At 30.8% G+C, this 20,782-nt stretch overlaps 1 protein-coding gene, 1 long non-coding RNA gene and 1 pseudogene across 2 annotated transcripts; 1 reads left to right on the forward strand and 2 right to left on the reverse strand.

Annotated features, from left to right (window-relative positions):
- Positions 1 to 13,025: 13,025 nt before the first annotated feature.
- On the forward strand, positions 13,026 to 17,527 carry LOC147944103 (protein NRT1/ PTR FAMILY 6.2-like). Its single transcript, XM_087450494.1, has 7 exons — positions 13,026 to 13,907; positions 13,989 to 14,091; positions 15,388 to 15,605; positions 15,765 to 16,000; positions 16,087 to 16,392; positions 16,481 to 16,827; positions 16,941 to 17,527. Exons 1-7 carry the CDS (start codon positions 13,905 to 13,907, stop codon positions 17,459 to 17,461), a joined length of 1,734 nt encoding a protein of 577 aa, XP_087306620.1. The 5' UTR covers positions 13,026 to 13,904; the 3' UTR covers positions 17,462 to 17,527.
- LOC147944104 (uncharacterized) lies at positions 13,432 to 14,233 on the reverse strand. Its single transcript, XR_015557246.1, has 2 exons — positions 13,933 to 14,233; positions 13,432 to 13,830 (listed from the first exon to the last, which is right to left on the reverse strand). It is a non-coding gene; the product is annotated as an uncharacterized LOC147944104 (long non-coding RNA).
- Positions 17,528 to 18,587: 1,060 nt separating the features above from the next.
- Positions 18,588 to 19,713, reverse strand: LOC109132865 (exopolygalacturonase-like; annotated as a pseudogene).
- Positions 19,714 to 20,782: the final 1,069 nt, after the last annotated feature.

Here is a 20,782-nt window from a genome sequence, read left to right on the forward strand (position 1 = left end):
TGTGCTAGAGTATGGGTTGAAACTCATTTTGTTTATTTTGTAATTTTTATTTAAAATATCGTATATGTGATATTTTATTTTTTTAAAAATGTTTTTATGAATATATCTTACAAAATAGATGTTATTTTCATAAGTCATATTCAGCATATGATTTCATGGTATAGTGTTCCATCCAAAAAAACTTTAAAAATAAATAAAATAATCACATATATGATGTTTTGAATAAAAATTACAAAATAAACAAAAAATTTCAACCCGTGCTAGCACGATTGTCATTTTTTTTTTGCAGTATGAATATGAGCGATGTATTTCAGTGAATGAAGATCTGAATGATTTATATTAAAAGTTTCAAAGGGTGTTAGGTAAGATTTTATTTTAAACAACACATTAAGATCTCAGAAATCACGATTAACTGTGATTAATTGTCAAGATTTTATTCCTTGTTACGCCTAACAATATATGTTTATGTCTCACAGTATATATGGTGTAACAATACATGGAATAATAAAGATTTTACTTTTGTAAATGGTATAAATCATTGAGATATTCTCTTTAAGAGGATTTTTTGAGATATTTTTAAATGTATTCATATAGCCTACAGATTGACCAGTTTTTTTTTTTTTTTTGGACAAACAGGTTGACCAGTTAATCAATAACTTTTTTTGTAACTAACCTATATTTAATCTATAACCTACTTTGTAACCAACCTATCAAAATTATATAGTTTATAAAAAAAGGTTGTGTACATCCGTGCTAGAGCACCGTGATATTGATAAGCAATACTTACATCTAAATTTATTTTTTTTGGTATGAATATTGTGATTTCCAATGAATGGAGGTGTGGATGATTTATAGTAAAAGCTTGGAATAATGTTAGTTAAGATTTTATTTTGTAGTATAACCGGAAATCACTCTTAATCCACGTAAGAGTGATTAATTTTTGAGATTTTGTTGCCTATATATGGTTAATTAACTATTCTTTGGAGATTTTGTTTTACTTTTTAAAATATCATTTTTAAGAAGATCTTAAATCGAGATTTAACTAATAGTTACAACCCATATAACTTATAATCTATCAAATAATCAAATAATTAATCTTATAACCCATATTTTATATAATCTACAAAAAAAGGTTGTGTATTTCCGTTTTATTATATAGAGGATGATATGTAATTAATCGGACTGGTTCCTTACTGAATAGTTTCGGCAAGGAATTTATATCAAATATAAACTATCAAGTTTTAACTTTTTTTTTTTTTTTTTTTTTTTTGGATCAAACATTTTATCTCATTTCCTTAATTATCATTTTTTCGTGTAAATTTTGGTAGATAAGAACATCGTCTGTCACATCAAGATTTCAATGATCCATGTAGATGGCATTTTCGAATCTATTCACTACTATAATATAACAACAAGGATAATTCAAACAAATGGTAGAGTTCTGAAATGATGGTAGGGCTCGTCTAAATTAGGACAAGGACGCCCACAAGGGAGCGCCACAACCACAGCACCAGTATCATGTAAGAGATTTTAGGGTTAATTATGTAGTGGAGAACATCTGAAAAAGAGTAAGTCAACCTGTATAATTAGATGCACGCATTTAAATAAACATTAGCATGGGAAAAAACAAATAGTGGGAACAAGGATGTGCATGTATCTGTCATACAGATATACACCTCTCTCTCTCTCTCGATTGTTCTTCCATCTTTATCTCTTTTTTTTTTCTCTAATACAGTAATAGTTTTCTCTTCGGCGTGACAAAGTTCCCCATGACCATTTTTGGAAAATTGAAATGATTGTTTCAGTTATCCTCCATGCTAAATTAGAGGTTTTTAATTGGTCTTGGTCTCGTATATTATCATTTTTTTTTTGTGGATTGCAACTATCTTTAGAGATGTCTAAATATATACATTACTGGATTACGTATTTAACGTGTAACAAATCAAATCATTCCATCAAATCTTGAAATCTTTTAAAGATAATATAATTTGCTAACAATTGACATTAATCAAAATTGAAGTAATGACAAACAAATTGAACAAGTTCTAATTCGTACATTCTTTTTTTCATAAACATTTTCATAAACATTTGGCTAATTATTATATACAAATATGTAGGTGTAAAGAGACTGAAGACTAAACTCATTATAACGACGCTTTTGTCGTAACTCGTAACCTTGTTAGTCACATGGTGATGGTCTATAGACTTATGGGTTATGAGTTACATACGATAAAGGTCCAAACACAATCATGTTGATCGAAGAAAAAACTTCGACGTGAAGCCGTGAAGGGGCATCGCGATATGAGAACCGGTTTGTTTAGTGATACAGTAGAAACCTCTATAAATTAATACTCTTTAAATTAATACTTGCTATAAATTAATAAATTCTTCTGGTCTCAAGTTGGGTTGGTGTACAAAATGACACATTTCGATAAATTAATAAGATAATAATATTTTTGAAAATCTTATGTAAAAATATGGTCCATCAATATCATAAATTAATAATCAAATAATATATATATAATATTTAAGAAAATCTAGTGAAATATGACTCTATTGTTATTTGCATATTCTTGAATTTGCATTCTTATTGAAGTTTATCTATAATTTTTTTCATTGTCATCTTCTCAAATTGCATCCAAAAATTGTGGAAAGTTCTAAATGCGATAATTGCTTCTTTACTTGTAATTGATTCTAAAATTACCGCAATATCTTATTTGAGTTCATTATTACCATGAATGATACTAGTAGCAATTTCTTCTAAATTCTAAACTTCTAACATTTATCATTTTTACCTAAACACTAAACTTAGCAATTACGATAGCCAAGATTAAAAATTAAGAAATTTTTTAAAAAATATGAATGTTAACAAAAATATCTTATTTTGTAATATAAAATTTCAAAATTATGAAAATTAAAATATCTTCATAAATTAATAATTATTAATTTATCGATAAATTTAAACTTCTATAAATTAATAAAATTTCATGGTTCCGACCTTATTAATTTATAGAGGTTTTATTGTATGTTATGTTTATGAATAATAAATTCTATTATGGTTAAAAATAAAATTTGCGTTACATAGTTTAAAGTTAAAAAAAAAAACTAAAATTCTCTGTGATTGATATATAAATTTTATGTACATAGTAAATACATTGAGAATTTGAGATTATATTCAAAATAATATTCATTTGAAACATTTTGTTACCACATATTTTGTAATTCTATTAGAAGTACTACTGGGATACTATGTCTCTAAATTTTGATAATACGAGAGAAAATTTAGAACAATATAGAAAAAAGAAAAAAAAGTTGTTTTCCAACAATATATCATTATATTAAAAATTAAAATTATGTGATTGGTAATCAAAAAATAAGGAAAAGTCTCTACAAAATAAAGCTCATGAAATAAAATTTTAGAAGACTAGATTAAATTCAAATTACAAGATTAAGAAATTATATAAAGCGAAAGGTTAAACAAATAAACTTGGAGCAGTCCAACTTTACATACATTAATAATTGGAGAAAACCATATCATTTTTTAAGAGACTGCACCCTTGACGACAAAAAAAAAAAGAGACTGCACCCATTATTCATTTAGACAGATCTGTACACCTGACAACTTGTTCTTATTAAAAAGATACTGTTCATAATTTATAATAAAACTTTCTTCTCCGAATGAATGGGTGTAAAACTTAAAATAACTAAATAACAAAGCTTTTGTCATAAAAAAAAAAACCCTAAATAACAAAGCCTTATATATATATATAGATATATACTATACATATATTAAAAAGAAAAGGAATTTGCTATGCTAGCAAAGAAAACAGTTGTGTTCAACTTATTTTCTCTTTGATTTGAGTTCTTCTACTGTTTTTTATCGGCCACTTTTTATATATTTTCTCATGAGTTATTTTTGTCGCGGATAGATAACTTCTAATCAATTTTTAGTCTGCCATAAGAGAAGAAATTGGAGACAAAGTTACACGAGTACCCATATCTCCATAGATAAATATCATAATTCACACAAATGTGCACATCCAACAACGTTCATTTATATATTCGTTTCCTCCATTATTAGAAATTCATGTGTTCTTCCATATTATATAATTGAGTGAAAGTGCCCTACAGCTTTGTTATTAATTTGCATGTGTTCGGTATGCCACTTAATTCCTCTGTCCATGATATGTTACACTTTATTAAATTATATTTTATCTTCGTACTGTATCGAAGATATTGTTTCATGATAGCTATGATCTATCAACATGCTGTTCCGGTAAAGTATTGATCATTCGTGTCGTAGAAAGACCTTGATATGTGTGAAATAAACTGTATTATGAGTTATGATAACACCTCTATGTTTCGCTAATTTCGTGTTTTTGTTTGTTCTGAATGAACGTAAAATTTATTCAACTAAAAAAATAATTGTATAACATTACTATATGCTAAAGAGTTTTAAAAGATTTCAAAAAAGCCTCAAAACTGATTTAAAGAATTTTGAGTACCAAACAAAACTCGAAGAGCATTCTCAAACTTGATTGTAGTATCCTTTAAACTTACAAACTTGTTCCGCACAATACGATCAATAAAAGAAGTCATATGAGAATGGGAGCTATTCCTTGTACTCCATGTCGACGTTTGTTTCGTTCCCACAATTTGTTTAGATAAAAAGTATTTCTATTTGGTTCGATAGACTATGGCATAAACATTTGACTGATGAGAACATGTTTCAGGTGCAACTCACGCCCCTACTACACATTGCCCTATCTTATAAGATCTCAGTGATTAATATATGTCAATCTTATTTGTTTTGCTTGGGTCTCAGTGATTTTGACTTCCACTATACAGAAGTCAATCCGATAATTTCTGCGTGGTCCCATTTTCTACTGCGTTGTGATTCTTAGAAGGACACGTTTTCGAATGTTCGCATCGCATATGCTGTCGATATAAAGTTATATGGTCTTTCTGAAGAAAAAAAAAATGATTAGAGATATCTTAATAGTTTAGAATGGTAAACCTTATTAAACATTACGGTATAGAAATAGATAACGTTAGTTTTTTTATATGTGATAACGTTACGAAACAGATGCATCATAATTGATTTTTGATTTAAAAAAAAAAGAAGTGCAAAAGTAGATGTCGGTATGATAGACCAGAGATTAACTTACAATATATTTGCACTAATGAATATCGTTTATCCGCTCTTCTTTGTTTATAAGTTTGACTTACACGATGGACATGGACAAATGAAATCATATATTTATATATTATTATCATAAAATATCTGTTATCTTCTAGACTTATTTTGTGAATTGTGACTAAAGTTATTAGTTTTAGACACATACACGACAATGCATGTAATGTTCAGGATGGATGATAAACTATGAAATTTACGATTTCGAATAATGATTCAATATGATTTAGCTTTTACATCTAACTGAATTATGCTTCATAAATTAACTAGATCAGGACTCCCATATGCGCGAATTTATAATATATTTTTTTAGCATATGCAGAAAAATAGCAATAATAATTATTTGTTAAAAATTAAAAAATAATTATTTTTTTTTTCTTATTTATTTATTAATAAAATTTCAGTTAATTTTTCATATATTTTTAAATTTGTAGGTTTTATTATTCCTATGTGTGTGTAATAATACAAAGTATTATATCAAATACCTCAACAGTTTAGTAATAAATAATTCCAAATTTATAGCTTTTATAATATACATGTTAATTCATACATGTCATTTTTGTTTACATTTTTTTAAAGTTATAATGTAATCGTGTAACTCTCCGACCGCCACCTTGTTTACTGGGCTCCATATCCATTCTTGGACCATGAGTTTACTTCGTTTAGTGGGCTCCACATGCATTTCCAGTCTGTGGACTCACCCATATCTGACGGTCGATTTGATATGTTCGGGAGGTTTTAAAGACTTGTTTACCGTCTCTACAAATCACCACATGATCTTTTTCCTATGTTTTGTTCTCACTCCTACAGTTCCGATCATTATTTCCCAGAAGGTTATTTATCCTGAAACTACTTTAGCTCAAAAACGCTTAACTGCGGAGTTCTCTTAGGACCCTTGACTGAAACGATAAGTGCACTTTGTTGATATAAGTGGCCAATTCTTTTAAACCTCTCCGCAAAATAGGGTGTCACAAATCTTATGTAAATATCATGTTTCAATTAAATCAAACAAACAATAAATTTAAGCATATAACATTAGGATTTGCAATCTCAAAATATGCGTTCAAAACTTTCACATATAACTAATATATAAAAAATTAGTAATGATAATCAAAATATATTTTGAAAAATATTATTATGATTAATATCCATCACCATAACACCATCTCTTCCAATGAATCCAGTAAATTCAATTAATCTCGTCTTGAATCAAGGATACTAAACCCTAAGGAGATAGTGTAGGGGGAACCCAAGGACACCAATCTTAGACATCGATTAGATCAAAATAAGAAATTTCAGATTTAAGGTTTAAATTTTGCTTAATCGAATTTTAATCTTTGAGATTTAAGGTTTAAATTTATGTTTCTCTAAGTGAAGGAGTTTACAAACCCATATTCACCTACTTGACCGGAGAATTGACATAAATGGATCGATAAAACTCAAAGTTTCTTGTAGTTCTAAAGAATGGTAATATCATTATTCTGTAACAAAACAAAAACCCAAAACGTAAGTACAGACTATAAGTCCCAAATCCATAAGATGTTTTGAAAAAAATACTTAATTCTATAATTTATCCATAAATCTATACTTATCTTACAAAGAACGAACAAAAATATTTAGTAAAATATACAAAAAACATATTTAAAAGATCCACAATTAAAATACCGTTGTATTATGAAGTATATGTAACTATGATTATACTTATTCTAAGCTTAAAATATTTATTTTTGGTATTCTTCTAATAATATGTATATTTATATTATGTAGATTTGAAATTTACTTCTTCTTTTTTTTTTGCGTTTTCCTTTAAGAAAAGAAATATGTATACATATTTTAATATAATCAATTAATAACATGTCGCATATCTTATTAATTACATTTGTGAAATATCTCAAGATTTGGTTGGAAGTTTGAAACTTTTTTTTGTCAACATTGGACCACAATAGACATATCTATTAGCCAAATTCCAACATTTGTAACAAGCAGTAAGAAAGTTTAAATTTTCAAATTAAGATTATAAATTTATAGTTAATTTTTTGAAAGGAAAAATGGACTTTTACTCATTTTTATGAAAATAAAATCCCTAATAAAATAAGATTTTTCTTTGAAAGAATTTCAATTAATTTAGGTTTTTTTTTTACTTTTATATAAATCTTTTTAGGATAGGTTTTGAATTCTTACATTTTTATTTTTAGAGATTTTATTAAATTTAAAATTGACATGTGTCAACACTTTAACGATATAATTGACACGTGTCATGATTGTGTAAATGAGTAACTTTGAAAACTAATTTTTTATAATAAAATGTTTTATTAATTTAAGTTAATGAGTAACTTTGAAAACCAAGTTTTATAACTTTGGTCATTTTTGGGTGTGTTGTGTCAAGAAATTATCAAAAATGAAGTCTCACAACACACCCAAAAACGGACTTCAATACCCTATTTTTTGTCAAACTCTTTGTTTTTTTGCCACAACACACCTAAAAATAACCAAAACGACTTAGTTTTGGTTAGTCTCAGTACCACGTCACTAGTCGTGTGATTTAGCACCATTAAACTCTGACTTAACGCCGTTCGAGCAGATGTTGAAATTGACAATATTTCATATAGTTCAAGTAACAAATTTAAATTTTAATACAGTTCAGATTGTTATTTGCAAGATGTTGAAATTTAGGTATGAAAAAACGTTCGGCAAATAATTGGGATTGATTTTAGTCATTTTCTCGTTAGCTAGCTACCTATTAATTTTAATTTGGAACATGTAACTGCAAACACAAACGGTAAATCAAGTCAATGTTATAAAGAGTGGTTGCATAAGTTAGTGTGAGAGCAAAGACGATGGACGCAACAGAAAACAAATTTTGGTCCTTGAAATATAGATCAATTTGTCTCTCACTACACAGTTGTCTCTTACTTTCTCTTTTAAAGTTACTGTCTCGTTAAAGACAGTTTCATTGTCGCTTTTGTGAGTTTCTTAAATGCACCGAAAAGTTAAACAATCACAAGATTTAAAAAAAAAAAAAAATGAGAAAAAAAGAAACACGGTTATAGATTATGTTTGTTTAGTATTTAAACGGAAAACAAAAGAATTGACCACCCATCTCAACCGTCAAAGAAAGTTACATCTACTGTCAAAGTTGTCTATATCAAATGACTCCAAACCTTCAATCTGAAGTTCACTGAAAATTTTGAAGCTAGCGTGATTTACTTATACAAAAGAAAATATACATTTTCGCGATCAAAATCCGTTGAAAAGAGTTTTCCAATAGATTCTGTGAAATAAGTTCATTGATTTTATAATATCGAAAATTGAAAACTGTAGGTTGTTTTTTTATTGAAATTGGACCATTTGTTCCCATCAACTCTTCTAATAGTTGCTACTATATCCAATAATCTGTGTAAAATATGTCAGAAATCCAATCCACAAATCTGAACAAGAAAGAAAATGAACTATTTAAGTTCCCCGAACGCAGAATGGTAATGCTGACAAGCTGGCACGGCGTGCTAGAACCGAGTCACATCAAGTTACCTTTGTAAACTTTTTCCCTACCAATTGGCTCGTTTGAGCTGATCTTGTATCTTGCTGTCAAAAAAAAAAGAAAATGAACTATTTAATAAAACAATAATCAAGAAACCAACAACTATTTAATGTCAATTCTAAACTACCATTATTCTGAAACTAGCAAACTATGCAACAAAAGACACTTCAGCCACGCCTGCTAAAACTTGGTGTTGATCGACACTCTCTTGGGGTTGGTTGACACTCGCTCTTCAACACGCCAGAAACCGTACTCGTGTCGATCGGTACTTTCTCCTAATGCAAACAATAAAGAGATCTTGGATTCTATACATAACTAGCAGAGTCAAAATTCATTTCAAAGTGGAAGCAACTGAATCCTGGAACGTGACCAGCGAGTGGCCTTATCCAGGAACTCATCACAAGCCCTGTGATCGGAATGAATGATCCTCGTCCATCACTTGGTCCAAAATGCCGAGGTTTCACGAGAAAAGCCCAAAACTAACTTCTTACACCCTGGAGCATATAAAATACTTGGTTTAACTTAGTTTTTTTGGTGGACGAGGATCATTCATTCCGATCACAGGGCTTGTGATGAGTTCCTGGATAAGGCCACTCGCTGGTCACGTTCCAGGACCGGCAGCCTCCACCACTGATCCTTGGAAGTTTGAAGCTTCCTTTAGCTGTCATCATTGTCTTTTAGTTATCTATGGTATTTGGTTGAAAAGTTTGAAATTTAACTATAATAATCATCATACAAAAATTGACTGAATATTTTTTAGATTTTTTTTTAGGTGTACAGAAAAGGGAATTATAACTATGCATTACAAAAATAATAATCTAATATTTTGGTAAAGGAAACTGGCATCAAACTCATGATTTTTCTTTGGCAAAGAGAGTTTTATCATTCGAGTACTATCCTTATTATTTTGCCTTCTTATATCAAATTTACCGGTGGTATTTTGTTAAAGCTAGACGCTCAAAGATTCACGAGTCCTAGTCTTATATATTATAAAATTATAAATAGTAAGAATTATGTAAAAAGGATGGTTTAGAACGATACTGAATGGCCGGCGTTTGTATAAATTATACAGTATCTAGTCTTGTTTGGAGTATTTATTAAAGATTTATGAAAATTTCTGAAAAACCTCAACATAAATAAATATAAGAGAACAATAAAAATAACAAATTAGTGATATGAGATGTAATTTTCTTAAAGAACAAAACGTAGGTTTCTAGTTTTGCTATTCAATTAATAATGTTGAGGGAAAAGAGTTCAATGTCAAACTGTATTTTAACCATGTTGGTTACCATTAATTTCAAAGATGATCTCCACATGGTCAACGATTAATCTGGATTTTTGTATAGGTTCGTAGACTAAGGAAAAAAAGAAGGAAAACATATATGTATGAGTTTGGTATTGGAATATTATGATTTGGGATAATGATGTCGATCGAGACCATTAGGACCTTAAAGGATAATAAATGTAACAATATGAATTTTTAAGAGTGAAATATTCCATAAAAATCCTACCCATAGATTTAAAAGTAGCCACAATGAACCGTCTACACAAAACAAAACAAAACAAAAACAAGAAAATACAAACACAGAAGAAAAAATGAAGCGAGGAACGGAGAAGAGGGCCGGCTGCCTTTCGCTTCACCATATTTGGTGGGGCATTAGACGCACTTGCTTATCGTTGTTGTGGCTCACATATCCCAAAATATTCAACCCCAAGTTTTACATATGCACCATTAAATAATTTATTATTTATATTGGAATTTTGTATACGTTTCTTTTTCTTTTATTATTTTTTGTTTCATTTTGAGGATAACGACATCTGGCTTTTTATATCAAAATTCATCAGCAGAGAAATATAATACTGGACCTTATTTGGAATAATAAAGAAAATTCTTTGTAAATTAAATAAATAATTAATTATAGCATATGAATATCAATCATTTGTTTTTTACCCTTTTTTCTTTTTAGAAATGAATTTGGTCCATTGGTGGGATAATCATTTCCTGATGGTTGGTAACTGAATTGAGTTCTAGTCAACTATTTTTAGTAATTATCAAACCAAAAATGTAAAATACTCAACTAAAAGTCATCACTTAGAGAAACAATAAAGAAACTTATTTAGGAAACCATAGAAAATTACTTGTAAATATTAAATAAATAATTAATTTATAGCACATGAATATCGATCATCTATATTTTTATTTTTCATCAGAAAAAAATATGGTCCATTGGTGGGAAAATCATTTCCCGATTGTTGGTAATTGAATTGAAATCTGGTCAATTATTCTTTAATAATTATTAAACAAAAATGTAAACTATGATCACTGTCAACTTTAGGATGTAAACAAGATACGATATTTAAAGTATAATAATACACCTTAAAAATTGCTTAAAATTAGTGAAGATAGTGTCGAAATCCAGCAATTGCGCAGACGATAATTTGATACATGTTAACTTTTTTTTAAAGTATAATAATACACCTTAAAAATTGCTTAAAATTAGTGAAGATAGTGTTCACGAGGGACTAACTAGCCTTTCTAGATTTGTGATGATAATCTCATTATTTGATAGAACTTATATATTGAAGATTATGTTCTCATCTTTCTCTCTCTGCCTTTTTATTATGTTTTTGTTTGCGTTGTGTTTAATTATGTATAAACTCACTGTTTCGATAAGATTTGTATTGATCGGTTATTAAAAGAAACTTAGAAATATGATGTTTTTATGTTCGAAATGGAATGACAGCGGTAGCACCAATTGACTGCTGAAGTGGCTCGTGAAAAAAGGACGCTGCGTTTGCGGGTGGTAGCGGTTGCTAGCGATTGGTGCCAATTACACGAACCGTTTCCAATCGCTCACAGCCGCTCCCAATCGCTCCCAGCCGCTGAATTCCAAAAGCTGCTTCCTGCAAGCGTTTGCGGTTGCGGGCGTTTGCGTTTGAAACAAATCAATGATAATGAAATATTTTTTATATATTTTTTTATCTAACTATTTTATTCATTAAGTATGGGAGAAAATGAACTACGAATACAATTGAGAATATTAAAAAAAAAAAAATTGGAAGAAAATAAGATTTCAATTAACAATAACCCGGAAAATTTGATGTAAATTTAATGGCACATCACACATAAGTTCAAAAAAAATCTAAATAAATATAACATTTCATCAGAAATTTAAGAAAATAAGATTATTTGTGAAAAATATAAAAATAAATCACGAATGACTCTTCTCAACTCTCGCTTGATCAATACTACCGATGCAAATACTGGCCCACATAAATTATTGAGTGTGTGAGATTTAAGAAAGAAGATCTACGATCTAAAGCATATGTTTAGTCATTTATCAAATTACTTGATTAAAGTTTTGGTTAAAAGTCAAATGCATAAAGTAATAAGTATTTCACTATGAAATTTATTTGTTTTTTAAATAATTATTTTAGTATTTTTAATGAATTTTAATTATAAATCAAGTTTAATAAAGTTTTGATATTTTAAAACATTTATCTAATTATATATCACATTTATTTATGTTCCAACCGCTATTGCACCCGCTGGTCAACCAGTCGTAAACCTCCCGCAAACGTACCAATTTTAAACCGCTAAACCAGTCGTTCAAAACGCTTAATAACGCTTGCAACCGCAATCGCCCACTTCCACAATCTCCCTCAGCCGCAACCGCAACCACAGCGTTTGAACCAGTCAAGCCCTAAATTTAAGTAGTATCGCGAATACCTAGTAATATATTTCTCATTCCTTGTGGATTTGAATCCCAATTGCGCTATCAATGAATTAACCATGTAACACAGTTAAAATATAACTCGATACACATGATCAATTCATGATCAAGACTTAAAACAATTAAAGTGTTCCTACTTCCTACTCTCTTGGGAGTCACGGGGTAATGCATGATTCATATACCCTGTCATCTTTTACGTGGTACTCTTCGCAATTAATTGAAATAAGTCTTATATCTTTTGCACGTGACAAAAAGATAATGTTAAGTCATTTGTTTTGAACAAGTTGGAAACATTAAATGTACTGGGAAACATACATATTGTAAATATGTTCCTAATCTTAGGAGTTATGGGGAAGCTCTTAATACCTTCTCATACTCTGTCAACTTTTATGTGTTACTCTTCGCAATTATAACTAGTCTTATATCTTTAATTTGCACGTGAAAAAAAAGGTAAAACTATGAAGACGTATGCTAACTGTCAACTGAGAGGAACTGGGAGTAATGTGCTAACTCTGCATATGCTTTCTCAGAAGTAAGAACCATGAAGACGTGTAGAACAGTAGAAGTCACCACTATACCAACGTACACCACTCTTTCTTTCTGCCACAAATATGACAAATGCTTCCAATAAACAAAATTTAACAAACTGGAGGATTCCGATCACATTCCAACTCGAACATATGGAGAGCTAGAATCTGTCCCATATCTCTTAAGTCTTAACCAACCAAATAATTTGCAAATTTTATTCAGGGTAAACAAATAAGTTTTATCTACTTGAAGTAACTTTGTTTTCTGCTATTCTTCTCTTTCATATTCTTCTTATTTTGACAAAAATGTGATATTCTACTATATTTCTCTATGCTTTCTTTTTATGTTGTAAAAACAATACATGGTGCATGCAGTTTTCCAATAGGTAGTGGAGAAGTAAAAAAGGAAGAGTTGAAAACTAACAGTAAGAAACCTCGTAGAGAATCTTTACTTGATCACTCAAAACATTTTATATGGGAATATATGCAAGTGTTTCTTTTCTATGATCCATTTCTATGTCTTGTCGATATGGATCAAATACAATAATTTATCATCATAGAAAATAATTTTTACAACAAATGACAAAATAGGATTAAAAAACACAAAAAAAAAGACAAAAACAAAAATAAAAATAGCCAAAATAATTTACAATATATATATAAGTAAAGAATGGTGGAAAGTTGGAAATAAAGTGTGATGAACCTATCTCTTAAGACTTCACGTTTTTGTGATATGTCTCAAATCACATATAGTGGAAGGTCGGTGCTAGCTCTCTTTCATCCATTTTTGTGGCTATAAAAGGGCAGTTTCCTCTCCATCATTATTTGCTTCTGTGGCTAACAAAGACCAAACATTTAGCAGAAATTAAGAATAATATCATCAAGGCGATACTTGAAGATATACAAGAAAAATGGTTTGGATAATATTCTTCTTCTTACTTGTAAACTATTGGTTGTAAGATTTGTAAACTGAGGATTGATGTGGTGGCTTTCAGGAGAGCAAAGGGAGTTGGACGGTAGCTGATGCCGTAGACTACAGCGGCCGACCAGCAGACAAATCCAAAACCGGTGGCTGGATCACTGCAGCTCTCATTCTTGGTTCGTCTTTTTCTTCTCTACATTACCTATGCATATATGCATTTGCAGATAATATAACTTTGGTCCAAAGATACATATACATAAACACATACACCACCAGTATATAAGATCTGTGTGAAAATTACTCATATATATATGTCCTAGCAAAAGACAAACTTCTTCGTCTTCTTCTTGCTTATAATCCACTTTTTTTTTTTGGGCAAAGCTTATATAATTCACTACAAAGATTATTCCGTTATTTAATAATCGGTAAATGAAGAAAATACATGTGTCGTCCACATATTGGCAAGATATTCATCAGTGAATACATACCAATATGTGTATACGTAGCTAATTTTATTAAGAGGGTTGTGGTAGTTCTTGCGTATACATTTAAATCTCCATTAAGTTGTATAATTTACGAATACATGGTGAGAAACAAAAGAGACTCAACTTCAAATCAGTCACACTCACACATGATATGATTGAAATAAGTTCGTTTGTATATATATAAAATATGAAACGTCGTTGTTCTGAATCACGCTGATTGATAGAAAGATAAAGAAAAAAGGGACACGCCACATGGCTCCCCATCTCGTTCATTCAATCATACTAATAATTTTCTTTTTATTTTATTTAATTTCATCACACGTAAAAAAAAAAAATTTGTTTAGTGAGGGAAAATGAAAAATAGATTTATATCTGTATTCACGTGTCTACTTAGGGAGCATAAACGCCGACCTCTAAAAACTTGTTTTGTTCCTCAATATTCTCTCTTACAGTTGTCTAATTAAAATTACTCGTTTATCCAAACTTTGGTTTTGTTGCTTTCTGAGATTAAAACTGTTAACATATTATTCTTCAGTTCCTTGCCTTTTGAAGGACAAAAAGATCATGATTTTACAGCGATAAGTTATCGTGAATATTTTTCTATGTTTCCAAAATAAATAAATAAATCATAGTTGGAGTATATTTGAAAGCTTATGGTTTGAGTGTCTGTTTGAATTAATTTACCTTTAAGACAACCAAACTTGTTTATCAGTTTATGGCTACTTAGTTCCCGCGGGTTTCAAACATTATAATTATCTGGTTATCAAAAAACAAAAAACAAAAATATGATTATCTAAATCCTATAATAATTTCCATGTGTAATTTACCACTTAGATGAATTTGGCGTCTTAGTAAAGAAAAAAAAAAGTAAGGATTATTGGATTAACACAACACTACTTGAATATATATGAATTACTTCCAATTTAACTTGGGACATGTATACAAAGTGTTGATAGTGTATAAAGAAAAATGTAAAAACTATTGCAGGAATTGAGGTTGTGGAGAGGCTATCAACCATGGGAATAGCGGTGAATTTGGTAACATATTTGATGGAGACAATGCATCTCCCAAGTTCAACTTCTGCCAACATTGTCACTGACTTCATGGGCACTTCCTTCCTCCTTTGCTTGCTCGGTGGATTTCTCGCGGACTCCTTCCTCGGCCGTTTTAAAACCATAGCTATTTTTTCAACCATTCAAGCTCTCGTAAGACTTTATCTCAAACCATATATAAAGAAAAAAAGAAAAAAAGAAAAAAAAATCAATGTTATTAGTGGTTTCGCCATTTAATAGTAGATGCCTCTTTGAACATCAACCAAAAAGTTTGCTATCAAATCTAATAATATCTTGTGTTCTTGTATATAGGGAACTGGTGCGCTAGCGATAGCAACGAAGCTGCCAGAGCTGCGTCCGCCAACATGCCACCACGGAGAAGCATGCATACCCGCCACTACCTTTCAGATGACAATTCTTTATATTTCACTTTACTTAATAGCCCTTGGAACAGGTGGCCTTAAGTCTAGTATCTCCGGATTCGGGTCTGACCAGTTTGATGAAAAAGATCCTAAAGAAAAAGCTCAAATGGCTTTCTTCTTCAACAGGTTAGGTTTAGAGTTTATATTCATTATATGATAACATTATTGGAACAATCCCTTATTTAAAACTAAATTAAATTTGGCACATGCAGATTTTTCTTTTTCATTAGCATGGGGACATTGATGGCTGTGACTGTTTTAGTTTACATGCAAGATGAAGTGGGAAGATCTTGGGCTTATGGAGTCTGCACGGTGTCTATGGCTATAGCTATTGGGATTTTCTTGTTTGGGACTAAAAGCTACCGTTATAAGAAGAGCACAGGAAGTCCTGTTGTGCAAATTTTTCAGGTTATAGCAGCTGCATTCAGAAAGAGGAAAATGGAACTACCTCAGAGCATTGTTTATCTTTATGAAGATAATCCTGAGGGCGTGAGAATTGAACATACTGATCAGTTTCAGTAAGTTTCTAGTCAATTTTCACAAACAAAATTAAGAAGTAAATTAAAGTGAAATTTGTATCTTAATTATCTAAACTTGTGTGTGCAGCTTGTTGGACAAGGCAGCCATAGTCACAGAAGGAGATTTCGAACAAACCCTAGATGGAGTCGCAATTCCAAACCCTTGGAAGCTAAGCTCAGTAACGAAAGTAGAGGAAGTGAAAATGATGGTTAGGCTTTTGCCTATTTGGGCAACAACTATCATTTTCTGGACAACATATGCCCAAATGATTACATTCTCGGTTGAGCAAGCTTCAACCATGAGACGTAACATTGGAAATTTCAAGATTCCAGCTGGTTCACTCACCGTGTTTTTCGTCGCGGCTATTCTCATAACTTTAGCTGTCTACGACCGTGCCATAATGCCTTTTTGGAAGAAATGGAAAGGAAAACCAGGTGACATAAGATGCATGCAACATTTACATATCTAGATTTTATATTATATATATATATATATATATATATATTTATGTCTTTCAACTATATATTCACATGCATTCACATTCCAGGTTTCTCTAGCCTACAAAGAATTGCTATTGGATTAGTCTTATCAACAGCCGGCATGGCAGCTGCAGCTCTAGTTGAGCAAAAGCGTCTAGACGTTGCGAAATCTAGTACACAAAAAACATTGCCCATAAGTGTATTCTTACTTGTTCCACAATTCTTCTTAGTTGGAGCTGGGGAAGCCTTTATCTACACTGGCCAACTTGATTTCTTCATAACCCAATCGCCTAAGGGAATGAAAACAATGAGCACCGGACTTTTCTTGACCACTTTATCACTAGGCTTCTTTGTCAGCAGTTTCTTGGTCTCAGTCATCAAGAAGGTCACTTCAACTTCTACGGATGGAGGATGGCTGGCTGATAACATCAACCACGGCCGACTCGACTACTTTTATTGGCTGTTAGTCATTCTTAGTGGAATAAACTTCGTTGTCTATTTCATTTGTGCCTTGTGGTTTAAGCCAACGAAAGGTAAAGACTCGGCAGAGAAGGATAATGGGAAGGGATTCTCTGCTGAAGACTGCTAAATTTTGTTTGGGGTATATTTCTGGTGTACCATATTATTATCTTTCAACAAAGCTGCTTTCCAATTATTAAGTTCTTTTTTTTCCTTTTTTGTGTATATTAAGCAATTAAGCTGTGTCTAGATTCCTACCAGTCTCAAATATTGTGTCTTCACTGGTCATGTTATTTACTTTTCTTTCTTTTTTTATTCATTGGTCTTTGATTACGTATCAGAACATTCTAGAACTTTGGAAAATATCTTGCAGCATTGAAGATGGCCTTAGATGTTGCAAAGAAGTGTTGAAGGATCTAGATCATTTTCTACCGGGTTAATTTCATCTCTATCGCTCATTTTGAATGTAAACTTGTATTTTTAGTTTGTGTCTATATACTAATAAATTGCTCAATTAGCACTAAAACAATGGAGAGACAAGTTTCCTAGACCGTTCCTGTGGATAGTGATCAGTGTGTGGCATAGGCAAGAGACCGGAGACGGCTACCATGGTTGGTGTGACCAAGAGAGCTTCAGTCGGTCACACGTTGTTTAGATATGTTTTTAGTTACTCTTCGAGTCATATTTATAGTATGAATTATTGAATTTATTACAGGAAAATAAGCAATAACAATAAAATATAGCTTTTTATGCATTTTTGCTATAGGTGACATACCTTTTTGTTGTAAATAGCGTTTGTCAGAATCCAAACGTTATGGTTGGTTCGTCACATTTTAATTTTGGGAACGCCTTTTAACATTGTAGTATATATAGTAAGTAATAGTACTGGTATGTTTTAAGTGCTAGTATTGGTATATTTTCCCTCGCACTTCGTTGTTTCACTTCTCAAGTTATTTTTCTCACTATTTCTTTCGGTATTTTAAAGCTTTTTTCTTTCTAACTTTTGTTTACTCTTTTTTTACCAATTCACAATTTGGATTCTTCTCAGGCAAAATCCTTAACCAAGATGTAAAACCAGATGAGTCATCTTTCTTCTTCTCCACCGAACAATGCTAAGGAATCATCTCCACCAAACATCGATAACTAAAAGAAAGATGACACAAAAGATGTAATATGTAATCTTTCTTTTTTAAAACAAGATAAGTCATCTTCCACTTCTCCATCAAACATCGTCATCGTGTTGATGGACCGCCAAATCAATTAAGACAATGTTGGGGAACAATTCTACCACTAGTGGAACCGTCAACATTTTCACACATCACAGTGCATGGAAGGACCATCCTCATCTCTGTTATACTTTAGGTTAATGCCAATTAGCTCAACAATTTTGTAGCTCTTCCTACATTGCAGACTTATTGTCATTTTGTTCTTTGACGTTCCATATATGTTCTTTAGCCTAAGGTCTTGGATATGAACGTATGACTCACCCTAAAAAACCAATCACAAGTTGTATTTTGCTTGTGATTAGAAATATATAATAAGGTTTGCTTCTTTTTTCTTTTGCATAGAAATTTAACCTTTTTTCATGTTCACAAGGTGGGTGAGGACAATACTTCTGATCAATGTTGATCGGTTTTCCAACATCAATCATCTGAATATTCTCATACACGAAGTTCGAAACTAAGATCTTTGAAGCTGCAGATTCCCAAGTCTTGATCTAAATACCATCGCCTTGTGCCGTTGAATATGATGTCTCATACAGTTAAATCCTTCACGTCTTTCTCGTCTTTGTTCTTCCCTAAACTTCCAACACTGATCCCATGCATGGGACCGCACTTGACGTTAGAGATATCGAGGTTAGTGGTTAGAGATACAATTGTTTCCACTATCGATGTTTGTGTTTGAGACGCGAATATTGCTACATGAACCTATTTTCATATCGTTAGTGTTGGGATTATCGTCAGGAGCTGTTGTAGTGACACTGGTAATGTTAAAGTGATGGATGGAGAAGAAATTGAAGTGTCCCGTTTTGCTGTTGACTGATATTATTTCTTTGATATTTTAGTTGTTCACGGATGCAAATCCATAGTCTATGAAAATTTCAAATTTACAAGACTTGCTACTTTTTCATACATAGAAAAATGACTACTACAGATGTTAATAAAGTGGTATATAAGAAATAATGATTAAATCATTTTCTTTTCATTGTATGAGTATCTTATCACACGTTTTGTAATACGGTTTAAATGTAAATAATAAGCATATATTTGTAAATGAACAATAACTGAAAAAAAATGTTACTATACTTCCAGTGCTCCTCCTCATACATGCACGAATCCATACACTTGTGAATGTTAATTTCGTGTCCGTTGAGAAAGACATAGGTTAATTATTAAACTAAGTATATCAGAAAAATTTATAAACTAATTTTTATCTTTTGCGTTTGTATATTGGTCATATAGGTTTATAATTATGTCTTAGATTTTCATCTCAAACCTATAAACATTAATTAAGAAAATGGTTATAGACATATATTGGCGTTATCAGTTTTTCCATACGGCTTCGAATCATGGTATTGGATGTTAAAGACTTTTGGTTTAACGGTCGAACGACTTGCAATGACAATGAACAAGTGAGATAAACACAAAGTTTTAAATAAATAACCAATCAGGACCATTTTGTGTTTTTTAGGGTATATGGAGATATTAGAATGTTTCTATTTATTAATTCTTGTTTTATGAGAGACAATGAGAAGTATTGACCTACATTATCTACTTAGAATTAGACTTGCTCGATGAATAGCTGAAAGGAATAACTTGATTTATTAACTGGTAACAATTCAATAGTTTTTTTGGGTGTTTAAAGGATTATTGTTGAGATCAATTTCACTAAAACGATATTTAAAGCGAAAATCAAGAGTTTATTGGATGCTAATTGAATAAGTAAAGTAAAAAATTTGGGTTTTTTCAGTGTCCAAACTAAATAAAACAATGTCTCTGTTTATAAAACATGAAATTGATGAATTTTGATATAAAAATTATATATATATGACTATAATTTTTATAAAATAATTGAGATAAAAAAAAACAAGAGAGCTCCCAGTCATTTGCCTTCACATGTCACATCTCTATCTTATACTCCCTCTGGTTTTTTTTACTTGTCATTCTAGAGTAAAAATTTTGTTTTCCAATACTTGTCATTTTAGATTTCCAATGCATATGTTTGATAAAAATACCAATTATATCCCTATTATTTTAATGTTTTAACCAATAAGAAAATTAGAAAATGTATTAAAGACGGAGTAAAATAAAAAATTGAGTTGTTTTCTTAATTTGCGTGAAAAAACTTAAATGACAAGTAATTTAAAATGGAAGGAGTAATTAACAAGTAAGTTTTCTATTAACTGCAGCTCCTTCTGACATCTGGCAAAAGTCTCAAATTTTCATCTTCC

Source organism: Camelina sativa, chromosome 5 (assembly GCF_030686135.1).
Source record: "Camelina sativa cultivar CO46 ecotype springtype chromosome 5, ASM3068613v1".
NCBI lineage: Eukaryota > Viridiplantae > Streptophyta > Magnoliopsida > Brassicales > Brassicaceae > Camelina > Camelina sativa.

What these genes read in the sequence shown, in the direction of transcription:
- LOC147944103 (XM_087450494.1), top strand. An exon ending in GAACATACTGATCAGTTTCA is followed by an intron (nt 16,393 to 16,480) that starts GTAAGTTTCTAG and finishes TTGTGTGTGCAG; the next exon opens with CTTGTTGGACAAGGCAGCCA. An exon ending in GAAATGGAAAGGAAAACCAG is followed by an intron (nt 16,828 to 16,940) that starts GTGACATAAGAT and finishes TTCACATTCCAG; the next exon opens with GTTTCTCTAGCCTACAAAGA.